This window comes from Echiichthys vipera (genome assembly GCF_963691815.1).
Source record: "Echiichthys vipera genome assembly, chromosome: 4".
Classification (NCBI taxonomy): domain Eukaryota; kingdom Metazoa; phylum Chordata; class Actinopteri; order Perciformes; family Trachinidae; genus Echiichthys; species Echiichthys vipera.
In genome coordinates, this window is record NC_139829.1 from 31,059,325 (window position 1) to 31,083,482 (window position 24,158).

General features: G+C 44.9%; 1 protein-coding gene across 3 annotated transcripts in view; it reads right to left on the reverse strand.

Annotated features, from left to right (window-relative positions):
- Positions 1-16,410: 16,410 nt before the first annotated feature.
- Positions 16,411-24,158, reverse strand: part of LOC310946712 (protein mono-ADP-ribosyltransferase PARP14-like) — a 20,785-nt gene continuing 13,037 nt past the window's right edge. For all 3 annotated transcript variants that reach the window (XM_083913254.1, XM_083913253.1, XM_083913255.1), the window contains 11 exons: positions 24,068-24,158; positions 23,042-23,191; positions 22,538-22,600; positions 22,104-22,289; positions 20,676-20,879; positions 20,423-20,541; positions 19,554-19,789; positions 19,191-19,465; positions 18,425-18,564; positions 18,167-18,341; positions 16,411-16,940 (listed from right to left, as the gene is read on the reverse strand). The exon at positions 24,068-24,158 is cut by the window's right edge and continues 9 nt beyond it. In XM_083913254.1, coding sequence (XP_083769380.1) covers positions 16,657-16,940; positions 18,167-18,341; positions 18,425-18,564; positions 19,191-19,465; positions 19,554-19,789; positions 20,423-20,541; positions 20,676-20,879; positions 22,104-22,289; positions 22,538-22,600; positions 23,042-23,191; positions 24,068-24,158 — 1,923 coding nt within the window. In that variant the 3' untranslated portion in view covers positions 16,411-16,656. The remainder of the gene's footprint in view (positions 16,941-18,166; positions 18,342-18,424; positions 18,565-19,190; positions 19,466-19,553; positions 19,790-20,422; positions 20,542-20,675; positions 20,880-22,103; positions 22,290-22,537; positions 22,601-23,041; positions 23,192-24,067) is intronic.

A 24,158-nucleotide genomic window follows, 5' to 3' on the forward strand; every position in this document is an offset into this window, starting at 1 on the left:
AACCCCAACCCTAACCCTAACCCTAACCCTAACCCTAACCCTAACCCTAATCTCAAACCTTAACCCTATTTTAAATAGGCCATAACTTTTGATAGGAACATCGTAGAGACTCCATTTTGGTACCAATGGAAAGCGCATGGCCATAATTAGGGGGGTAGGCGAAGTCTGAACAAATGAGCACCTAAGGGAAAAAAATTAGGCACACAATTGTTTCAGATCAAAGGGTTCCCGATGTCCGATCGCAACGAAACCAGCGTGAGTGAACTCGGCACCCAGGAAATAGGGGGGGCAGCCCAAATTTCAAGTCTCTAAACTAACCCTAACCACAAAACCCTAACCCTAACCCTAACCCCAACCCTAACCCTAACCCTAACCCTAACCCTAGCCCCAACCCTAACCCTAACCCTAACCCTAACCCTAACCCTAACCCTAATCTCAAACCTTAACCCTATTTTAAATAGGCCATAACTTTTGATAGGAACATCGTAGAGACTCCATTTTGGTACCAATGGAAAGCGCATGGCCATAATTAGGGGGGTAGGCGAAGTCTCAACAAATGAGCACCTAAGGGAAAAAAATTAGGCACTCAATTGTTTCAGATCAAAGGGTTCCCGATGTCCGATCGCAACGAAACCAGCGTGAGTGAACTCGGCACCCAGGAAATAGGGGGGGTAGCCCAAATTTCAAGTCTCTAAACTAAGCCTAACCCCAAAACCCTAACCCTAACCCTAACCCCAACCCTAACCCTAACCCTAGCCCCAACCCTAACCCTAACCCTAACCCTAACCCTAATCTCAAACCTTAACCCTATTTTAAATAGGCCATAACTTTTGATAGGAACATCGTAGAGACTCCATTTCGGTACCAATGGAAAGCGCGTGGCCATAATTGGGGGGGTAGGCGAAGTCTCAACAAATGAGCACCTAAGGGAAAAAAATTAGGCACACAATTGTTTCAGATCAAAGGGTTCCCGATGTCCGATCGCAACGAAACCAGCGTGAGTGAACTCGGCACCCAGGAAATAGGGGGGGTAGCCCAAATTTCAAGTCTCTAAACTAAGCCTAACCCCAAAACCCTAACCCTAACCCTAACCCCAACCCTAACCCTAACCCTAACCCTAACCCTAGCCCCAACCCTAACCCTAACCCTAACCCTAACCCTAACCCTAACCCTAATCTCAAACCTTAACCCTATTTTAATGAGGCCATAACTTTTGATAGGAACATCGTAGAGACTCCATTTTGGTACCAATGGAAAGCGCGTGGCCATAATTAGGGGGGTAGGCGAAGTCTGAACAAATGAGCACCTAAGCGAAAAAAATTAGGCACCCAATTGTTTCAGATCAAAGGGTTCCCGATGTCCGATCGCAACGAAACCAGCGTGAGTGAACTCGGCACCCAGGAAATAGGGGGGTAGCCCAAATTTCAAGTCTCTAAACTAAGCCTAACCCCAAAACCCTAACCCTAACCCTAACCCCAACCCTAACCCTAACCCTAACCCTAACCCTAACCCTAGCCCCAACCCTAACCCTAACCCTAACCCTAATCTCAAACCTTAACCCTATTTTAAATAGGCCATAACTTTTGATAGGAACATCGTAGAGACTCCATTTTGGTACCAATGGAAAGCGCATGGCCATAATTAGGGGGGTAGGCAAAGTCTCAACAAATGAGCACCTAAGGGAAAAAAATTAGGCACACAATTGTTTCAGATCAAAGGGTTCCCGATGTCCAATCGCAACGAAACCAGCGTGAGTGAACTCGGCACCCAGGAAATAGGGGGGGTAGCCCAAATTTCAAGTCTCTAAACTAAGCCTAACCCCAAAACCCTAACCCTAACCCCAACCCTAACCCTAACCCTAACCCTAACCCTAGCCCCAACCCTAACCCTAACCCTAACCCTAACCCTAACCCTAATCTCAAACCTTAACCCTATTTTAATGAGGCCATAACTTTTGATAGGAACATCGTAGAGACTCCATTTTGGTACCAATGGAAAGCGCGTGGCCATAATTAGGGGGGTAGGCGAAGTCTGAACAAATGAGCACCTAAGCGAAAAAAATTAGGCACCCAATTGTTTCAGATCAAAGGGTTCCCGATGTCCGATCGCAACGAAACCAGCGTGAGTGAACTCGGCACCCAGGAAATAGGGGGGTAGCCCAAATTTCAAGTCTCTAAACTAAGCCTAACCCCAAAACCCTAACCCTAACCCTAACCCCAACCCTAACCCTAACCCTAACCCTAACCCTAACCCTAGCCCCAACCCTAACCCTAACCCTAACCCTAATCTCAAACCTTAACCCTATTTTAAATAGGCCATAACTTTTGATAGGAACATCGTAGAGACTCCATTTTGGTACCAATGGAAAGCGCATGGCCATAATTAGGGGGGTAGGCAAAGTCTCAACAAATGAGCACCTAAGGGAAAAAAATTAGGCACTCAATTGTTTCAGATCAAAGGGTTCCCGATGTCCGATCGCAACGAAACCAGCGTGAGTGAACTCGGCACCCAGGAAATAGGGGGGGTAGCCCAAATTTCAAGTCTCTAAACTAAGCCTAACCCCAAAACCCTAACCCTAACCCTAACCCCAACCCTAACCCTAACCCTAACCCTAACCCTAACCCTAACCCTAATCTCAAACCTTAACCCTATTTTAAATAGGCCATAACTTTTGATAGGAACATCGTAGAGACTCCATTTTGGTACCAATGGAAAGCGCATGGCCATAATTAGGGGGGTAGGCGAAGTCTCAACAAATGAGCACCTAAGGGAAAAAAATTAGGCACTCAATTGTTTCAGATCAAAGGGTTCCCGATGTCCGATCGCAACGAAACCAGCGTGAGTGAACTCGGCACCCAGGAAATAGGGGGGGTAGCCCAAATTTCAAGTCTCTAAACTAAGCCTAACCCCAAAACCCTAACCCTAACCCTAACCCCAACCCTAACCCTAACCCTAACCCTAACCCTAGCCCCAACCCTAACCCTAACCCTAACCCTAACCCTAACCCTAATCTCAAACCTTAACCCTATTTTAAATAGGCCATAACTTTTGATAGGAACATCGTAGAGACTCCATTTCGGTACCAATGGAAAGCGCATGGCCATAATTAGAGGGGTAGGCGAAGTCTCAACAAATGAGCACCTAAGGGAAAAAAATTAGGCACACAATTGTTTCAGATCAAAGGGTTCCCGATGTCCGATCGCAACGAAACCAGCGTGAGTGAACTCGGCACCCAGGAAATAGGGGGGGTAGCCCAAATTTCAAGTCTCTAAACTAACCCTAACCACAAAACCCTAACCCTAACCCCAACCCCAACCCTAACCCTAACCCTAACCCTAACCCCAACCCTAACCCTAACCCTAGCCCCAACCCTAACCCTAACCCTAACCCTAACCCTAATCTCAAACCGTAACCCTATTTTAAATAGGCCATAACTTTTGATAGGAACATCGTAGAGACTCCATTTCGGTACCAATGGAAAGCGCATGGCCATAATTAGGGGGGTAGGCGAAGTCTCAACAAATGAGCACCTAAGGGAAAAAAATTAGGCACACAATTGTTTCAGATCAAAGGGTTCCCGATGTCCGATCGCAACGAAACCAGCGTGAGTGAACTCGGCACCCAGGAAATAGGGGGGGTAGCCCAAATTTCAAGTCTCTAAACTAACCCTAACCACAAAACCCTAACCCTAACCCTAACCCCAACCCCAACCCTAACCCTAACCCTAACCCTAACCCTAACCCCAACCCTAACCCTAACCCTAGCCCCAACCCTAACCCTAACCCTAACCCTAACCCTAATCTCAAACCGTAACCCTATTTTAAATAGGCCATAACTTTTGATAGGAACATCGTAGAGACTCCATTTCGGTACCAATGGAAAGCGCATGGCCATAATTAGGGGGGTAGGCGAAGTCTCAACAAATGAGCACCTAAGGGAAAAAAATTAGGCACTCAATTGTTTCAGATCAAAGGGTTCCCGATGTCCGATCGCAACGAAACCAGCGTGAGTGAACTCGGCACCCAGGAAATAGGGGGGGTAGCCCAAATTTCAAGTCTCTAAACTAACCCTAACCACAAAACCCTAACCACAACCCTAACCCTAACCCTAACCCTAACCCTAGCCCCAACCCTAACCCTAACCCTAACCCTAACCCTAATCTCAAACCTTAACCCTATTTTAAATAGGCCATAACTTTTGATAGGAACATCGTAGAGACTCCATTTTGGTACCAATGGAAAGCGCATGGCCATAATTAGGGGGGTAGGCGAAGTCTCAACAAATGAGCACCTAAGGGAAAAAAATTAGGCACTCAATTGTTTCAGATCAAAGGGTTCCCGATGTCCGATCGCAACGAAACCAGCGTGAGTGAACTCGGCACCCAGGAAATAGGGGGGGTAGCCCAAATTTCAAGTCTCTAAACTAACCCTAACCACAAAACCCTAACCCTAACCCTAACCCCAACCCTAACCCTAACCCTAACCCTAACCCCAACCCTAACCCTAACCCTAGCCCCAACCCTAACCCTAACCCTAACCCTAACCCTAATCTCAAACCTTAACCCTATTTTAAATAGGCCATAACTTTTGATAGGAACATCGTAGAGACTCCATTTCGGTACCAATGGAAAGCGCGTGGCCATAATTAGGGGGGTGGGCGAAGTCTCAACAAATGAGCACCTAAGGGAAAAAAATTAGGCACACAATTGTTTCAGATCAAAGGGTTCCCGATGTCCGATCGCAACGAAACCAGCGTGAGTGAACTCTGCACCCAGGAAATAGGGGGGGTAGCCCAAATTTCAAGTCTCTAAACTAAGCCTAACCCCAAAACCCTAACCCTAACCCTAGCCCCAACCCTAACCCTAACCCTAACCCTAACCCTAACCCTAACCCTAATCTCAAACCTTAACCCTATTTTAAATAGGCCATAACTTTTGATAGGAACATCGTAGAGACTCCATTTCGGTTCCAATGGAAAGCGCATGGCCATGATTAGGGGGGTAGGCAAAGTCTCAACAAATGAGCACCTAAGGGAAAAAAATTAGGCACACAATTGTTTCAGATCAAAGGGTTCCCGATGTCCGATCGCAACGAAACCAGCGTGAGTGAACTCGGCACCCAGGAAATAGGGGGGGTAGCCCAAATTTCAAGTCTCTAAACTAAGCCTAACCCCAAAACCCTAACCCTAACCCTAACCCTAACCCTAACCCCAACCCTAACCCTAACCCTAACCCTAGCCCCAACCCTAACCCTAACCCTAACCCTAACCCTAATCTCAAACCTTAACCCTATTTTAAATAGGCCATAACTTTTGATAGGAACATCGTAGAGACTCCATTTCGGTACCAATGGAAAGCGCATGGCCATAATTAGGGGGGTAGGCGAAGTCTCAACAAATGAGCACCTAAGGGAAAAAAATTAGGCACACAATTGTTTCAGATCAAAGGGTTCCCGATGTCCGATCGCAACGAAACCAGCGTGAGTGAACTCGGCACCCAGGAAATAGGGGGGGTAGCCCAAATTTCAAGTCTCTAAACTAACCCTAACCACAAAACCCTAACCCTAACCCTAACCCCAACCCTAACCCTAACCCTAACCCTAACCCTAACCCTAGCCCCAACCCTAACCCTAACCCTAACCCTAACCCTAACCCTAATCTCAAACCTTAACCCTATTTTAAATAGGCCATAACTTTTGATAGGAACATCGTAGAGACTCCATTTCGGTACCAATGGAAAGCGCGTGGCCATAATTAGGGGGGTGGGCGAAGTCTCAACAAATGAGCACCTAAGGGAAAAAAATTAGGCACACAATTGTTTCAGATCAAAGGGTTCCCAATGTCCGATCGCAACGAAACCAGCGTGAGTGAACTCTGCACCCAGGAAATAGGGGGGGTAGCCCAAATTTCAAGTCTCTAAACTAAGCCTAACCCCAAAACCCTAACCCTAACCCTAGCCCCAACCCTAACCCTAACCCTAACCCTAACCCTAGCCCCAACCCTAACCCTAACCCTAACCCTAACCCTAATCTCAAACCTTAACCCTATTTTAAATAGGCCATAACTTTTGATAGGAACATCGTAGAGACTCCATTTCGGTTCCAATGGAAAGCGCATGGCCATGATTAGGGGGGTAGGCAAAGTCTCAACAAATGAGCACCTAAGGGAAAAAAATTAGGCACACAATTGTTTCAGATCAAAGGGTTCCCGATGTCCGATCGCAACGAAACCAGCGTGAGTGAACTCGGCACCCAGGAAATAGGGGGGGTAGCCCAAATTTCAAGTCTCTAAACTAAGCCTAACCCCAAAACCCTAACCCTAACCCTAACCCCAACCCTAACCCTAACCCTAACCCTAGCCCCAACCCTAACCCTAACCCTAACCCTAACCCTAATCTCAAACCTTAACCCTATTTTAAATAGGCCATAACTTTTGATAGGAACATCGTAGAGACTCCATTTCGGTACCAATGGAAAGCGCATGGCCATAATTAGGGGGGTAGGCGAAGTCTCAACAAATGAGCACCTAAGGGAAAAAAATTAGGCACACAATTGTTTCAGATCAAAGGGTTCCCGATGTCCGATCGCAACGAAACCAGCGTGAGTGAACTCGGCACCCAGGAAATAGGGGGGGTAGCCCAAATTTCAAGTCTCTAAACTAACCCTAACCACAAAACCCTAACCCTAACCCTAACCCCAACCCTAACCCTAACCCTAACCCTAACCCTAGCCCCAACCCTAACCCTAACCCTAATCTCAAACCTTACCCCTATTTTAAATAGGCCATAACTTTTCATAGGAACATCGTAGAGACTCCATTTCGGTACCAATGGAAAGCGCGTGGCCATAATTAGGGGGGTAGGCGAAGTCTCAACAAATGAGCACCTAAGGGAAAAAAATTAGGCACACAATTGTTTCAGATCAAAGGGTTCCCGATGTCCGATCGCAACGAAACCAGCGTGAGTGAACTCGGCACCCAGGAAATAGGGGGGGTAGCCCAAATTTCAAGTCTCTAAACTAACCCTAACCACAAAACCCTAACCCTAACCCTAACCCCAACCCTAACCCTAACCCTAACCCTAACCCTAACCCTAGCCCTAATCTCAAACCGTAACCCTATTTTAAATAGGCCATAACTTTTGATAGGAACATCGTAGAGACTCCATTTTGGTACCAATGGAAAGCGCATGGCCATAATTAGGGGGGTAGGCGAAGTCTCAACAAATGAGCACCTAAGGGAAAAAAATTAGGCACTCAATTGTTTCAGATCAAAGGGTTCCCGATGTCCGATCGCAACGAAACCAGCGTGAGTGAACTCGGCACCCAGGAAATAGGGGGGGTAGCCCAAATTTCAAGTCTCTAAACTAAGCCTAACCCCAAAACCCTAACCCTAACCCTAACCCCAACCCTAACCCTAACCCTAACCCTAACCCTAGCCCCAACCCTAACCCTAACCCTAACCCTAATCTCAAACCTTAACCCTATTTTAAATAGGCCATAACTTTTGATAGGAACATCGTAGAGACTCCATTTCGGTACCAATGGAAAGCGCATGGCCATAATTAGGGGGGTAGGCGAAGTCTCAACAAATGAGCACCTAAGGGAAAAAAATTAGGCACACAATTGTTTCAGATCAAAGGGTTCCCGATGTCCGATCGCAATGAAACCAGCGTGAGTGAACTCGGCACCCAGGAAATAGGGGGGGTAGCCCAAATTTCAAGTCTCTAAACTAACCCTAACCACAAAACCCTAACCCTAACCCTAACCCCAACCCCAACCCTAACCCTAACCCTAACCCCAACCCTAACCCTAACCCTAGCCCCAACCCTAACCCTAACCCTAACCCTAACCCTAATCTCAAACCGTAACCCTATTTTAAATAGGCCATAACTTTTGATAGGAACATCGTAGAGACTCCATTTCGGTACCAATGGAAAGCGCATGGCCATAATTAGGGGGGTAGGCGAAGTCTCAACAAATGAGCACCTAAGGGAAAAAAATTAGGCACACAATTGTTTCAGATCAAAGGGTTCCCGATGTCCGATCGCAACGAAACCAGCGTGAGTGAACTCGGCACCCAGGAAATAGGGGGGGTAGCCCAAATTTCAAGTCTCTAAACTAAGCCTAACCCCAAAACCCTAACCCTAACCCTAACCCCAACCCTAACCCTGACCCTAACCCTAACCCTAGCCCCAACCCTAACCCTAACCCTAACCCTAACCCTAATCTCAAACCTTAACCCTATTTTAAATAGGCCATAACTTTTGATAGGAACATCGTAGAGACTCCATTTCGGTACCAATGGAAAGCGCATGGCCATAATTAGGGGGGTAGGCGAAGTCTCAACAAATGAGCACCTAAGGGAAAAAAACTAGGCACACAATTGTTTCAGATCAAAGGGTTCCCGATGTCCGATCGCAACGAAACCAGCGTGAGTGAACTCGGCACCCAGGAAATAGGGGGGGTAGCCCAAATTTCAAGTCTCTAAACTAACCCTAACCACAAAACCCTAACCCTAACCCTAACCCCAACCCCAACCCTAACCCTAACCCTAACCCTAACCCCAACCCTAACCCTAACCCTAGCCCCAACCCTAACCCTAACCCTAACCCTAACCCTAATCTCAAACCGTAACCCTATTTTAAATAGGCCATAACTTTTGATAGGAACATCGTAGAGACTCCATTTCGGTACCAATGGAAAGCGCATGGCCACAATTAGGGGGGTAGGCGAAGTCTCAACAAATGAGCACCTAAGGGAAAAAAATTAGGCACTCAATTGTTTCAGATCAAAGGGTTCCCGATGTCCGATCGCAACGAAACCAGCGCGAGTGAACTCGGCACCCAGGAAATAGGGGGGGTAGCCCAAATTTCAAGTCTCTAAACTAACCCTAACCACAAAACCCTAACCCTAACCCTAACCCCAACCCTAACCCTGACCCTAGCCCTAACCCTAGCCCCAACCCTAACCCTAACCCTAACCCTAACCCTAACCCTAATCTCAAACCTTAACCCTATTTTAAATAGGCCATAACTTTTGATAGGAACATCGTAGAGACTCCATTTCGGTACCAATGGAAAGCGCATGGCCATAATTAGGGGGGTAGGCGAAGTCTCAACAAATGAGCACCTAAGGGAAAAAAATTAGGCACACAATTGTTTCAGATCAAAGGGTTCCCGATGTCCGATCGCAACGAAACCAGCGTGAGTGAACTCGGCACCCAGGAAATAGGGGGGGTAGCCCAAATTTCAAGTCTCTAAACTAACCCTAACCACAAAACCCTAACCCTAACCCTAACCCCAACCCCAACCCTAACCCTAACCCTAACCCTAACCCCAACCCTAACCCTAACCCTAGCCCCAACCCTAACCCTAACCCTAACCCTAACCCTAATCTCAAACCGTAACCCTATTTTAAATAGGCCATAACTTTTGATAGGAACATCGTAGAGACTCCATTTCGGTACCAATGGAAAGCGCATGGCCATAATTAGGGGGGTAGGCGAAGTCTCAACAAATGAGCACCTAAGGGAAAAAAATTAGGCACTCAATTGTTTCAGATCAAAGGGTTCCCGATGTCCGATCGCAACGAAACCAGCGCGAGTGAACTCGGCACCCAGGAAATAGGGGGGGTAGCCCAAATTTCAAGTCTCTAAACTAACCCTAACCACAAAACCCTAACCCTAACCCTAACCCCAACCCTAACCCTAACCCTAACCCTAACCCTAGCCCCAACCCTAACCCTAACCCTAACCCTAATCTCAAACCGTAACCCTATTTTAAATAGGCCATAACTTTTGATAGGAACATCGTAGAGACTCCATTTCGGTACCAATGGAAAGCGCATGGCCATAATTAGGGGGGTAGGCGAAGTCTCAACAAATGAGCACCTAAGGGAAAAAAATTAGGCACTCAATTGTTTCAGATCAAAGGGTTCCCGATGTCCGATCGCAACGAAACCAGCGCGAGTGAACTCGGCACCCAGGAAATAGGGGGGGTAGCCCAAATTTCAAGTCTCTAAACTAACCCTAACCACAAAACCCTAACCCTAACCCTAACCCCAACCCTAACCCTAACCCTAACCCTAACCCTAGCCCCAACCCTAACCCTAACCCTAACCCTAATCTCAAACCGTAACCCTATTTTAAATAGGCCATAACTTTTGATAGGAACATCGTAGAGACTCCATTTTGGTACCAATGGAAAGCGCATGGCCATAATTAGGGGGGTAGGCGAAGTCTCAACAAATGAGCACCTAAGGGAAAAAAATTAGGCACACAATTGTTTCAGATCAAAGGGTTCCCGATGTCCGATCGCAACGAAACCAGCGTGAGTGAACTCGGCACCCAGGAAATAGGGGGGGTAGCCCAAATTTCAAGTCTCTAAACTAAGCCTAACCCCAAAACCCTAACCCTAACCCTAACCCCAACCCTAACCCTGACCCTAACCCTAACCCTAGCCCCAACCCTAACCCTAACCCTAACCCTAACCCTAATCTCAAACCTTAACCCTATTTTAAATAGGCCATAACTTTTGATAGGAACATCGTAGAGACTCCATTTCGGTACCAATGGAAAGCGCATGGCCATAATTAGGGGGGTAGGCGAAGTCTCAACAAATGAGCACCTAAGGGAAAAAAACTAGGCACACAATTGTTTCAGATCAAAGGGTTCCCGATGTCCGATCGCAACGAAACCAGCGTGAGTGAACTCGGCACCCAGGAAATAGGGGGGGTAGCCCAAATTTCAAGTCTCTAAACTAACCCTAACCACAAAACCCTAACCCTAACCCTAACCCCAACCCCAACCCTAACCCTAACCCTAACCCTAACCCCAACCCTAACCCTAACCCTAGCCCCAACCCTAACCCTAACCCTAACCCTAACCCTAATCTCAAACCGTAACCCTATTTTAAATAGGCCATAACTTTTGATAGGAACATCGTAGAGACTCCATTTCGGTACCAATGGAAAGCGCATGGCCACAATTAGGGGGGTAGGCGAAGTCTCAACAAATGAGCACCTAAGGGAAAAAAATTAGGCACTCAATTGTTTCAGATCAAAGGGTTCCCGATGTCCGATCGCAACGAAACCAGCGCGAGTGAACTCGGCACCCAGGAAATAGGGGGGGTAGCCCAAATTTCAAGTCTCTAAACTAACCCTAACCACAAAACCCTAACCCTAACCCTAACCCCAACCCTAACCCTGACCCTAGCCCTAACCCTAGCCCCAACCCAAACCCTAACCCTAACCCTAACCCTAACCCTAATCTCAAACCTTAACCCTATTTTAAATAGGCCATAACTTTTGATAGGAACATCGTAGAGACTCCATTTCGGTACCAATGGAAAGCGCATGGCCATAATTAGGGGGGTAGGCGAAGTCTCAACAAATGAGCACCTAAGGGAAAAAAATTAGGCACACAATTGTTTCAGATCAAAGGGTTCCCGATGTCCGATCGCAACGAAACCAGCGTGAGTGAACTCGGCACCCAGGAAATAGGGGGGGTAGCCCAAATTTCAAGTCTCTAAACTAACCCTAACCACAAAACCCTAACCCTAACCCTAACCCCAACCCCAACCCTAACCCTAACCCTAACCCTAACCCCAACCCTAACCCTAACCCTAGCCCCAACCCTAACCCTAACCCTAACCCTAACCCTAATCTCAAACCGTAACCCTATTTTAAATAGGCCATAACTTTTGATAGGAACATCGTAGAGACTCCATTTCGGTACCAATGGAAAGCGCATGGCCATAATTAGGGGGGTAGGCGAAGTCTCAACAAATGAGCACCTAAGGGAAAAAAATTAGGCACTCAATTGTTTCAGATCAAAGGGTTCCCGATGTCCGATCGCAACGAAACCAGCGCGAGTGAACTCGGCACCCAGGAAATAGGGGGGGTAGCCCAAATTTCAAGTCTCTAAACTAACCCTAACCACAAAACCCTAACCCTAACCCTAACCCCAACCCTAACCCTAACCCTAACCCTAACCCTAGCCCCAACCCTAACCCTAACCCTAACCCTAATCTCAAACCGTAACCCTATTTTAAATAGGCCATAACTTTTGATAGGAACATCGTAGAGACTCCATTTCGGTACCAATGGAAAGCGCATGGCCATAATTAGGGGGGTAGGCGAAGTCTCAACAAATGAGCACCTAAGGGAAAAAAATTAGGCACTCAATTGTTTCAGATCAAAGGGTTCCCGATGTCCGATCGCAACGAAACCAGCGCGAGTGAACTCGGCACCCAGGAAATAGGGGGGGTAGCCCAAATTTCAAGTCTCTAAACTAACCCTAACCACAAAACCCTAACCCTAACCCTAACCCCAACCCTAACCCTAACCCTAACCCTAACCCTAGCCCCAACCCTAACCCTAACCCTAACCCTAATCTCAAACCGTAACCCTATTTTAAATAGGCCATAACTTTTGATAGGAACATCGTAGAGACTCCATTTTGGTACCAATGGAAAGCGCATGGCCATAATTAGGGGGGTAGGCGAAGTCTCAACAAATGAGCACCTAAGGGAAAAAAATTAGGCACTTAATTGTTTCAGATCAAAGGGTTCCCGATGTCCGATCGCAACGAAACCAGCGTGAGTGAACTCGGCACCCAGGAAATAGGGGGGGTAGCCCAAATTTCAAGTCTCTAAACTAACCCTAACCACAAAACCCTAACCCTAACCCTAACCCCAACCCTAACCCTAACCCTAACCCTAACCCTAACCCTAGCCCCAACCCTAACCCTAACCCTAACCCTAATCTCAAACCTTAACCCTATTTTAAATAGGCCATAACTTTTGATAGGAACATCGTAGAGACTCCATTTTGGTACCAATGGAAAGCGCATGGCCATAATTAGGGGGGTAGGCGAAGTCTCAACAAATGAGCACCTAAGGGAAAAAAATTAGGCACACAATTGTTTCAGATCAAAGGGTTCCCGATGTCCGATCGCAACGAAACCAGCGTGAGTGAACTCGGCATCCAGGAAATAGGGGGGGTAGCCCAAATTTCAAGTCTCTAAACTAACCCTAACCACAAAACCCTAACCCTAACCCTAACCCCAACCCTAACCCTAACCCTAACCCTAACCCTAGCCCCAACCCTAACCCTAACCCTAACCCTAACCCTAACCCTAATCTCAAACCTTAACCCTATTTTAAATAGGCCATAACTTTTGATAGGAACATCGTAGAGACTCCATTTTGGTACCAATGGAAAGCGCATGGCCATAATTAGGGGGGTAGGCGAAGTCTCAACAAATGAGCACCTAAGGGAAAAAAATTAGGCACTCAATTGTTTCAGATCAAAGGGTTCCCGATGTCCGATCGCAACGAAACCAGCGTGAGTGAACTCGGCACCCAGGAAATAGGGGGGTAGCCCAAATTTCAAGTCTCTAAACTAACCCTAACCACAAAACCCTAACCCTAACCCTAACCCCAACCCTAACCCTAACCCTAACCCTAACCCCAACCCTAACCCTAACCCTAACCCTAGCCCCAACCCTAACCCTAACCCTAACCCTAACCCTAACCCTAATCTCAAACCTTAACCCTATTTTAAATAGGCCATAACTTTTGATAGGAACATCGTAGAGACTCCATTTTGGTACCAATGGAAAGCGCATGGCCATAATTAGGGGGGTAGGCGAAGTCTCAACAAATGAGCACCTAAGGGAAAAAAATTAGGCACACAATTGTTTCAGATCAAAGGGTTCCCGATGTCCGATCGCAACGAAACCAGCGTGAGTGAACTCGGCACCCAGGAAATAGGGGGGGTAGCCCAAATTTCAAGTCTCTAAACTAAGCCTAACCCCAAAACCCTAACCCTAACCCTAACCCCAACCCTAACCCTAACCCTAACCCTAACCCCAACCCTAACCCTAACCCTAACCCTAACCCTAATCTCAAACCTTAACCCTATTTTAAATAGGCCATAACTTTTGATAGGAACATCGTAGAGACTCCATTTCGGTTCCAATGGAAAGCGCATGGCCATAATTAGGGGGGTAGGCGAAGTCTCAACAAATGAGCACCTAAGGGAAAAAAATTAGGCACACAATTGTTTCAGATCAAAGGGTTCCCGATGTCCGATCGCAACGAAACCAGCGTGAGTGAACTCGGCACCCAGGAAATAGGGGGGGTAGCCCAAATTTCAAGTCTCTAAACTAAGCCTAACCCCAAAACCCTAACCCTAACCCTAACCCCAACCCTAACCCTAACCCTAACCCTAGCCCCAACCCTAACCCTAACCCTAACCCTAACCCTAATCTCAAACCTTAACCCTATTTTAAATAGGCCATAACTTTTGATAGGAACATCGTAGAGACTCCATTTCGGTACCAATGGAAAGCGCATGGCCATAATTAGGGGGGTAGGCGAAGTCTCAACAAATGAGCACCTAAGGGAAAAAAATTAGGCACACAATTGTTTCAGATCAAAGGGTTCCCGATGTCCGATCGCAACGAAACCAGCGTGAGTGAACTCGGCACCCAGGAAATAGGGGGGGTAGCCCAAATTTCAAGTCTCTAAACTAACCCTAACCACAAAACCCTAACCCTAACCCTAACCCCAACCCCAACCCTAACCCTAACCCTAACCCTAACCCCAACCCTAACCCTAACCCTAACCCTAACCCTAACCCTAACCCTAATCTCAAACCTTAACCCTATTTTAAATAGGCCATAACTTTTGATAGGAACATCGTAGAGACTCCATTTCGGTACCAATGGAAAGCGCGTGGCCATAATTAGGGGGGTGGGCGAAGTCTCAACAAATGAGCACCTAAGGGAAAAAAATTAGGCACACAATTGTTTCAGATCAAAGGGTTCCCGATGTCCGATCGCAACGAAACCAGCGTGAGTGAACTCGGCACCCAGGAAATAGGGGGGGTAGCCCAAATTTCAAGTCTCTAAACTAAGCCTAACCCCAAAACCCTAACCCTAACCCTAACCCCAACCCTAACCCTAACCCTAACCCTAACCCTAGCCCCAACCCTAGCCCCAACCCTAACCCTAACCCTAACCCTAACCCTAATCTCAAACCTTAACCCTATTTTAAATAGGCCATAACTTTTGATAGGAACATCGTAGAGACTCCATTTCGGTTCCAATGGAAAGCGCATGGCCATAATTAGGGGGGTAGGCGAAGTCTCAACAAATGAGCACCTAAGGGAAAAAAATTAGGCACACAATTGTTTCAGATCAAAGGGTTCCCGATGTCCGATCGCAACGAAACCAGCGTGAGTGAACTCGGCACCCAGGAAATAGGGGGGGGGTAGCCCAAATTTCAAGTCTCTAAACTAAGCCTAACCCCAAAACCCTAACCCTAACCCTAACCCCAACCCTAACCCTAACCCTAATCTCAAACCTTAACCCTATTTTAAATAGGCCATAACTTTTGATAGGAACATCGTAGAGACTCCATTTTGGTACCAATGGAAAGCGCATGGCCATAATTAGGGGGGTAGGCGAAGTCTCAACAAATGAGCACCTAAGGGAAAAAAATTAGGCACACAATTGTTTCAGATCAAAGGGTTCCCGATGTCCGATCGCAACGAAACCAGCGTGAGTGAACTCGGCACCCAGGAAATAGGGGGGGTAGCCCAAATTTCAAGTCTCTAAACTAAGCCTAACCCCAAAACCCTAACCCCAACCCTAACCCTAACCCTAACACTAACCCCAGCCCCAACCCTAACCCTAACCCTAACCCTAACCCTAATCTCAAACCTTAACCCTATTTTAAATAGGCCATAACTTTTGATAGGAACATCGTAGAGACTCCATTTTGGTACCAATGGAAAGCGCATGGCCATAATTAGGGGGGTAGGCGAAGTCTCAACAAATGAGCACCTAAGGGAAAAAAATTAGGCACTCAATTGTTTCAGATCAAAGGGTTCCCGATGTCCGATCGCAACGAAACCAGCGTGAGTGAACTCGGCACCCAGGAAATAGGGGGGTAGCCCAAATTTCAAGTCTCTAAACTAACCCTAACCACAAAACCCTAACCCTAACCCCAACCCTAACCCTAACACTAACCCCAACCCTAACCCTAGCCCCAACCCTAACCCTAACCCTAGCCCCAACCCTAACCCCAACCCTAGCCCCAACCCTAACCCTAACCCTAACCCTAACCCTAACCCTAATCTCAAACCTTAACCCTATTTTAAATAGGCCATAACTTTTGATAGGAACATCGTAGAGACTCCATTTTGGTACCAATGGAGAGCGCATGGCCATAATTAGGGGGGTAGGCGAAGTCTCAACAAATGAGCACCTAGGGGGAAAAAACCCTAAACCTATGTTTTTAACATACTATGACTTTTTAAAACATCCTGCACAGGAAATAAACTTGTTAGCACTCTTGAAATCTGATCTGGCTCCATTAATAAAACAACAGACACTTTCCCATTGTGTTGTGGTGTTCCTTTAATAAACAATATTATAATCAGACTTTGATCCATAATGAAAAATACAATTAGATAGAACAGAAACTAGTGACAGTTTGAAACCAGTTATGCATTTATTGGTTTTTTAAATTTCTCCCTCAGAAGAGAAATTAAATCAATGAAATGAAACTTCACCTTCAGTAAATACACATTGTCATATAGTAGGTAGTTATTTGAAAATCGGTTTGTAGTCTCCACAGCGTAATCATAGAAATCATTTAAACGTGATAAGGTATTCAGGGTATGCCTGGATGTCGTTGAAGACTACAAACATGGTTGGATTGGTATTATTATCTGCGACGCTGTCGTACAGGTCGGCAGCATTGCTGGAGCTCTTGGAGGGTGGCGTGATCATGCCACCTTTCCCCTTGGTGAAGTCTCCGACCAGGACCCTGGCGAGGTACACGCGCTTACGGCCTTTGGCGTCTGGTTTGGCGTAGCGTTCTGCCGAGTAGACGGGGTCCACCGCAAAGTAAGAGCCATTGCCGAACATGGCACCTACGGAACAGACCAAGGGAAGCAGACTTTGTAACAGACTAAATTTATCGACACAGTTTTGTCTCTAAAATCATGATTTAAACTCTGTTTAGTCTCTAAAATCATGAATTTACCTTGTTTTATCTCTAAAAACATGATTTAAACTAATTTTTGTCTTTCAAATCATGATTTAAACTTATTTGTTCTCTAAAATCATGGTTTTATGCTCTTTTTGTCTCTAAAATCATGTATTACACTCAACATTTTGTCTCCAAATTCATGAATTTGACTGGTTATTTCTCTACAATCATGATTTAAACTTGTTTAATCACTAAAATCATGATTTAAACTGGTTTTGTCTCTAAAATCATGATTTAAACTGTTTTGTCTCTAAAATCATAAATTTAACTTATTTTTGTCTCTAGAATCATGATTTAAACTCATCATTTTGCCTCTAAAATCACGATTTCAACTTGTTTTGTATCTAAAATCATGATTTAAATTCATTTAGTCTCTAAAATCATGAATTAAGCTCGTTGTTTGGTTTCTAAAATCATGACTTGAACTCGTTTTTGTCTCTTAATTCATGAATTTAACTAGTTTTCTCTCTAAAATCATGAATTAAACTTGTTTTGTCTCTAAAATCATAAACTTAACTTGTTTTTGTCTCTAAAATCATGAATTAAACTTTATTTTGTCTCTAAAATCACGATTTAAACTTGTTTTGTATCTAAAATCATGATTTAAATTCATTTAGTCTCTAAAATCATGATTTAAGCTCGTTAACTTGTTTTGTCTCTAAAATCATGAATTAAACATGTTTTGTCTCTAAAATCATGAATTACACATGTTTTGTCTCTAAAATCATGAATTAAACTTGTTGTTTTGTCTCTAAAATCATAAATTAAACTAGTTTTCTCTCTAAAATCATGATTTAAACTCATTCTACCTCTAAAATCATGATTTGAACTTGTTTTAAGTCTATAATCATGATTAAAACGTATTTTATCTCTAAAATCATGATTTAAACTTGTTTTGTCTCTAAAATCATTATTTGAACTCATGATTTTGTAAAAATCATGATTTAAACTCATCATTTTGTCTCTAAAATCATGAATTCAACATGAAAGCATGTAATGACAGAAATGTCACATTTTGTCAGCTACAGACACTTTCTATCCCCATATTTCACACATATTGATGCATATTGATCGTAAACGCTCTGGTTTTAATCGCTCTTTAGTCACCGTGAGCTCCTGCGTAGCCGCGGTTGAAGCCTTGTTTGTTGATGAGATCAATGGAGTCGCTCCCGGTGCCGTGGAAGAGAATCCTCTCGTTCTTCGTGTGTTTGTTCTTCACCTCCATTTGTTTCTTCATCAGCTGGTAGCTCTGCCACAGCGTCGTGTTTTGCACTCGTTCAATCTGCAAGGGTACAAAGCGCTGTTCACTCTCACTGTGCGGGCTGCGCGGGGTTGTGTAGTCGCAGTATGAGTTAGTTAACATACGCTGCAGATGTTTGCAGAGAGGCCGGTCTTTGTCAGTTCAGCCTCCACATCGCTGTATTCGTTGGATCCCACAGTCACAGGACACAGTTTGAGCAGGTCGCCTTTCATGTCGTCCCAGTGTGGCGGCAGAGCGGCGTCATCTGCAAAGAAAATAACAACAGCGTTCGTTAAATGGTAAACTCGAGGGCGAGACGACCCGTCTGCTTCCGATAGACGCCGAGGGACGGGGACAACACCTGAGTTAGGCCAGAGTCTCTCAAATCATGATTTAAACTTGTTTATACAATCATGAATTCAACTCAGTGTTTTGTCTCTAAATTCATGAATTAAACTTGTTTTTGTCTCAAATCAAGAATTCAATTTGTTGGTTTGACTTTACAATCATGAATTAAACTTATTGTTTGTCCCTCAAATCATGATTTTAACTTGTTTTGCGTCTAAAATCATGATTTTAATTTTTTGTTTTGTCTCAAAAATCATCATTTCAACTTGTTTTTGGTCTAAAATCATGATTTTAACTCTTCATTTGTCTCTTAAATCATGAATTCAACTTGTTTTGTATTAAATCATGAATTAAACTTATTGTTTTGTCTAAAATCATGATTAAATCTTATTTAGTCCCTAAAATCATGATTTAAACTCATCGTTTTGTCTCTTTATGAAACATTTAAAGCAAAAATCACCCAAAAAGTATTTTCCCTGCTGCTCAGAAACAAAGACTTCACATCTTAAATAAAAACACGTTTACACATTAAAACAAAATCACCTTTCAGGTCTTTCCGCAGCAGCTCCACCTCTCTGCGCCCGTTCACCGACACCGCTTTCCGCAGCATCACTTCAGCGTCGAACTTCTGGTTGTTGATCTCGATCGACACGCGTTGCTGCTTCTTCTCCAGAGCCTCCTCCAGGACGAGGTTGGTGTACATGTCAAAGGGCACCATCGCTCCGCGGCCGAGCTCGCACTGCCACTCCACCAGGCCGCTCAGCAGCAGCGCTTTGCTCTTACGGTTCTCCGACCTCTCCACGCCGCGGATGATTTCCCTGATGGTCAGAAACAAACACATTCAAAGGAACTCTGCACTGAAGCTTTGCAACACACTTCCTCTCGTACGCGAACAGACTTGCCGACCTGATGGCGGACTCCGCGGTGAAGACGTCTCTGGTCAGACCCTCCAGGTGGATGTTGGGCTCCTGCGCCTCCAGCCCTCGGTCCAGACGGATGCTCACCGTCAGCTTCCTCTGCAGGGCCTTCAGCTGGTCCATGTCGTCCTGCGACAGCTGACTGATGTACTGGTCTGTGATGGTGCTCTGCGCCTGCTCCGACACAATCAGCTCCACGATCTTTTGCTTGGCTCGACTCACGGCCTGCGGCACACGTAAGAATCAGAGGTCCCACAGCTTTTTAAAAAGACTTTTCAATTAATTTTCAAAGGATCAAAGTAAATAACTGTCAGAAAACTGAGGATTTCTAGATTGTGCAAGTGCAGAAATTACTAATGTTGGGTAATAATATGATTACAAGTCTTTGTTTTGTCTCTAAAATCATGTTTTAAACTCTTCGTTTTGTCTCTAAATCATGAATTCAACCATTTATGTCTCTAAAATCATGATTTAAACTTGTTAAGTCTCTAAATTCATGAATTCAACTTGTTTTGTCTCTAAAATTGTGTATTCAACTCGTTTTGTCTCTAAAATCATGAATTCAACTGGTTTTTGTTTAAAAAATCATGAATTCAACTCGTTTTGTCTCTTAAATCATGAATTCAACTTATTGTTTTGTCTCTAAAATCATGATTTGAACTTGTTTTGGCCATAAAATCATGAATTCAACATGATTTAAACTTATGTCATCTCTTATGTCATGAATGCAACATGATTTGAATTTGTTTAGACTCTAAAATCATGAATTCAACATGATTTAAACTCGTTTTGTCTCTAAAATCATGAATTCAACATGTTTTGAACTTGTTTAGACTCTAAATCATGAATTAAACTCACCGTGTTGTTGTCGGCACAAAGCTGAAACACCGTGGGCTCGAACTCCTCTCTCTCCAGAACCGGGGCATCGGCGCCGGGTCGCTCGTCCCCAAGTCCCATAAAAAACGAGGTGACGGTGTCTGAATCAGCGTAAAACGACAGCATGTGAGACAAAGATCGCAGTGTTTTACTGGGACGTTTAAAGGACGATGAGATTCTGTTTTGTTTTTAAAGTTTTTACGTAAAGACTGAAATAAAATCTGAGTTCAAACACCTTTCAACTTGGAGAGGGCGCTCTTCTCCGCCACCTCCTCGCCCTCCCTCCTCTTCATGCTCTTGTGAAACTCCGTCATCATGACCGTCTGGAAGATCAGGATCTTCACGCTGCGGACAAACCTCGGCTGCTTCTTCCTCACAAACTCCACCACCGCTCCCACCATGGCGTCCGCCACCGCCGCCGGGTCGGCCCCTCCCTGACCTAACAAGTGATGATGATGATGGTGAGGATGATGATGGAGGATAAAGAGAGTTTAGTGTAAAAGAAAGTAAGAAAAAGTGTGTGTGCAACACGAACAGAGGATAACAACATCCACTTAGGGCGCCCTCCAACTGTGCCTCCGTCCCGTCCTTGTCCCCCCCTCCAGGCCCGTTTGTACTCACACTACCTGGGCCTCGGAGAATGCTTCTTGCTGCCTATACGTCATCACGCCGTAACACGTCACACGCATTGATGACGTCATGGTGATGCGTGACTTTGTTTCCAAATCTTTCCGTAGACCTCTGAGTTTTTGTGCGTCTTGTCGACTGTTTTTGAATCTTTTCATCGACCAAATCTGCAGTAAACACTCCACCTCCGCATCACACCAACGTGAACCTTTCACCGCCATTGTTTGAAATGTCCGCGCATGGTCCCTCCTTCTTTTTTCTACGTCCCAACAGGCGCACAGGAAATGACCTCAGAACCGTCGTAGGCCTCGTGCTCGTACACGTGCGCACGCTCATGCTCGTACACGTGCAAACGTGCTTTACTAAAGCCCACCTCTCCCAAACGGGCCGTGGACGGCAAGCGTGCCGCTCCTAGACGCGGTACGGTTGCACTCACACTGGTCAAAGGAACCAGACTTTAGCTGTGAAACCCGGTTTTGGCGCGGTGCGGAGGAACAGTGTGAGTGCAGCCTAAGAACATCACAGCAACAACAAACACACCACCCAACGTTCATAAACCCAGTAGATGTTATTATTTATATATATTTACGACCTTTTGGTCTTTGAGAGACTGAAACGTGACAAAACAAGTTATTTCAACATAGTTCTTCATCGATTTAGACTCTTTTTGCTCTTCTTCACTTGTTTTTTGGACACTTTTCTTTCATTTTTACAGATTTTTTTCATGAAATTGCCACGATTGTTAATCCTGTGACTGATTTAAGCTTTTTTTGGACATATTTCGACTTTGTTTGGCTTATTTTTGGCGTCTCTTTGGCTTGATCATTAAAAAAAACTGTCTCCGTGGTTTATTTAATGGTTTTCATGCCCAAAAAGACCATGGGGTCCATTTTCCCCAGACTCTAAGTTAAATGCATCGCCCGGACCTCAGAGTGTTTGGATTCTCCCCTTCGTAATTTCACGAGAGGGATCTGAACCACGTTTGCATTCGGCCCCCAAAAACCTACAAACAGCCCCGCTGTGGGTTTGCACTGACCTGTTCCCAGGGCCGGGAAAGAGACGGTCGTGAACTTGTTCTCCTCGCAGAACTTCAGCACTGAGTAAACCGTCTCCTTGATGTTTGCAGGATCGTTCCGGCCGACGACGTGGATGATGTGTTTGCTGGGCAGCAGGCCGGCCGAGGTGGTGATGAACTGAACGGGCTGGAAACTCGGAGAAGTCACTGCAGAGAGGAAGCAAACAGCACTCTGAACATGAAACGCATGCATGGAAACTGGTTAGCAAGCTAGCAGAAGCCGTTAGCTGAGAGACGGATAAATATACGGATACACAAACGAGCTCTTCGAACCCCCAGAACCAAATGATTGAGGTATTGATTCAAAGTGAAGGATGAACGTCTGCTGAAGGGGTCGTCGTACGAATTCAAACATTGACAATTAACAAAGTAAAAGTTGTTTTCCAGCTGCGTACCGATCTGTGAGCACTCCCGTTCGACTGTTGATCCAGCGCTGTCTAAGATCGCCTTCGACACTCCTGAGGAATCGCACAGGAAGAGCAACACGTCAGGGACAGTAACGTAAAACACACCAGAGTTACATTTTAAACACGATTACACAGTTCAAAGACTGATGCTGGGGATCAAAGAGGTGCTCAGCGAGACAGGAAACCCAAACAAATCATTTTACATCTAAAATCATGATATAAACTCGTCATCTCATCTCATCTTCAGCCTCTGATCCTGGATCAAGTCTCAGGGGCAGCAGCTCCAGCAGGGGACCCCAAACTTCCCTTTCCCGGGCCACATTAACAAGCTCTAACTGGGGGATCCTGAGGCGTTCCCAGGCCAGTGTGGAGATCTAATCTCTCCACCTGGTCCTGGGTCTTCCCTGAGGCCTCCTCCCAGCTGGACGTGCCTGGAACACCTCCCTAGACCTCCCTAAAATTCTAAATATTGTATATAAAATAGGACGTCACCTGCTTTAAGGTTAAAGTCCTTGTTGGAGGAGTTGATGATGACGTCACAAGCCTCCTTGGTGATGTCACCGGACGACACCTCGAGGGCGAGACGACCCATCTGCATCCGATAGACGCCGAGGGACGGGGACGACACCTGGCTGAAGGAGGCTGACACACACACACACACACACACATCATCGACTCTAAAATCATGATTTAAACGTGTTTTGTCTCTAAAATCATGAGCTAAACTTGTTTTGTCTCTAAAATCATGATTTGAACTCGTGGTTTTGTCTCTAAATTCATGAATTTAACTTCTTTTGTCTCTAAAATCATGATTTAAACTCATCATTTTATCTCTAAAATCATTATTTCCACTTGTTTTGTCTCTAAAATCATGATTTAAACTCATCGTTTTGTCTCTAAAATCATGATTTCAACTTGTTTTGTCTATAAAATCATGATTTAAACTCGTTTTGTCTCTAAAATCACGATTTCAACTTGTTTTGTCTCTAAAATCATGATTTTAACTCATTGTTTTGTGTCTAAAATCATGAATTTAACTTGTTTTGTCTCTAAAATCATGATTTAAACTCGTTTTGTCTCTAAAATCATGATTTTAACTCATTGTTTTGTCTCTAAAATCATGTTTTCAACTTGTTTTGTCTCTAAAATCATGATTTCAACTCGTTTTGTCTCAAAAATCACGATTTCAACTTGTTTTGTCTCTAAAATCATGATTTTAACTCATTGTTTTGTGTCTAAAATCATGAATTTCACTTGATTTGTCTCTAAAATCATGATTTAAACTCATCGTTTTGCCTCTAAAATCATGAATTTAACTTGTTTTGTCTCTAAAATCATGATTTAAACTCGTTTTGTCTCTAAAATCACGATTTCAACTTGTTTTGTCTCTAAAATCATGATTTCAACTTGTTTTGTCTCTAAAATCACGATTTCAACTTGTTTTGTGTCTAAAATCATGAATTCAACTTGTTTAGTCTCTAAAATCATGATTTAAACTTGGTTTAATTGGTTTCTCACCTGAGGAGTGCTGTGATTGGCTGAGGGACTCGTTTGGCTCCTGAGCCCCATGTTGGGGGTTCCTCTGAGCGGTCTGACCTTTGAACTCTCT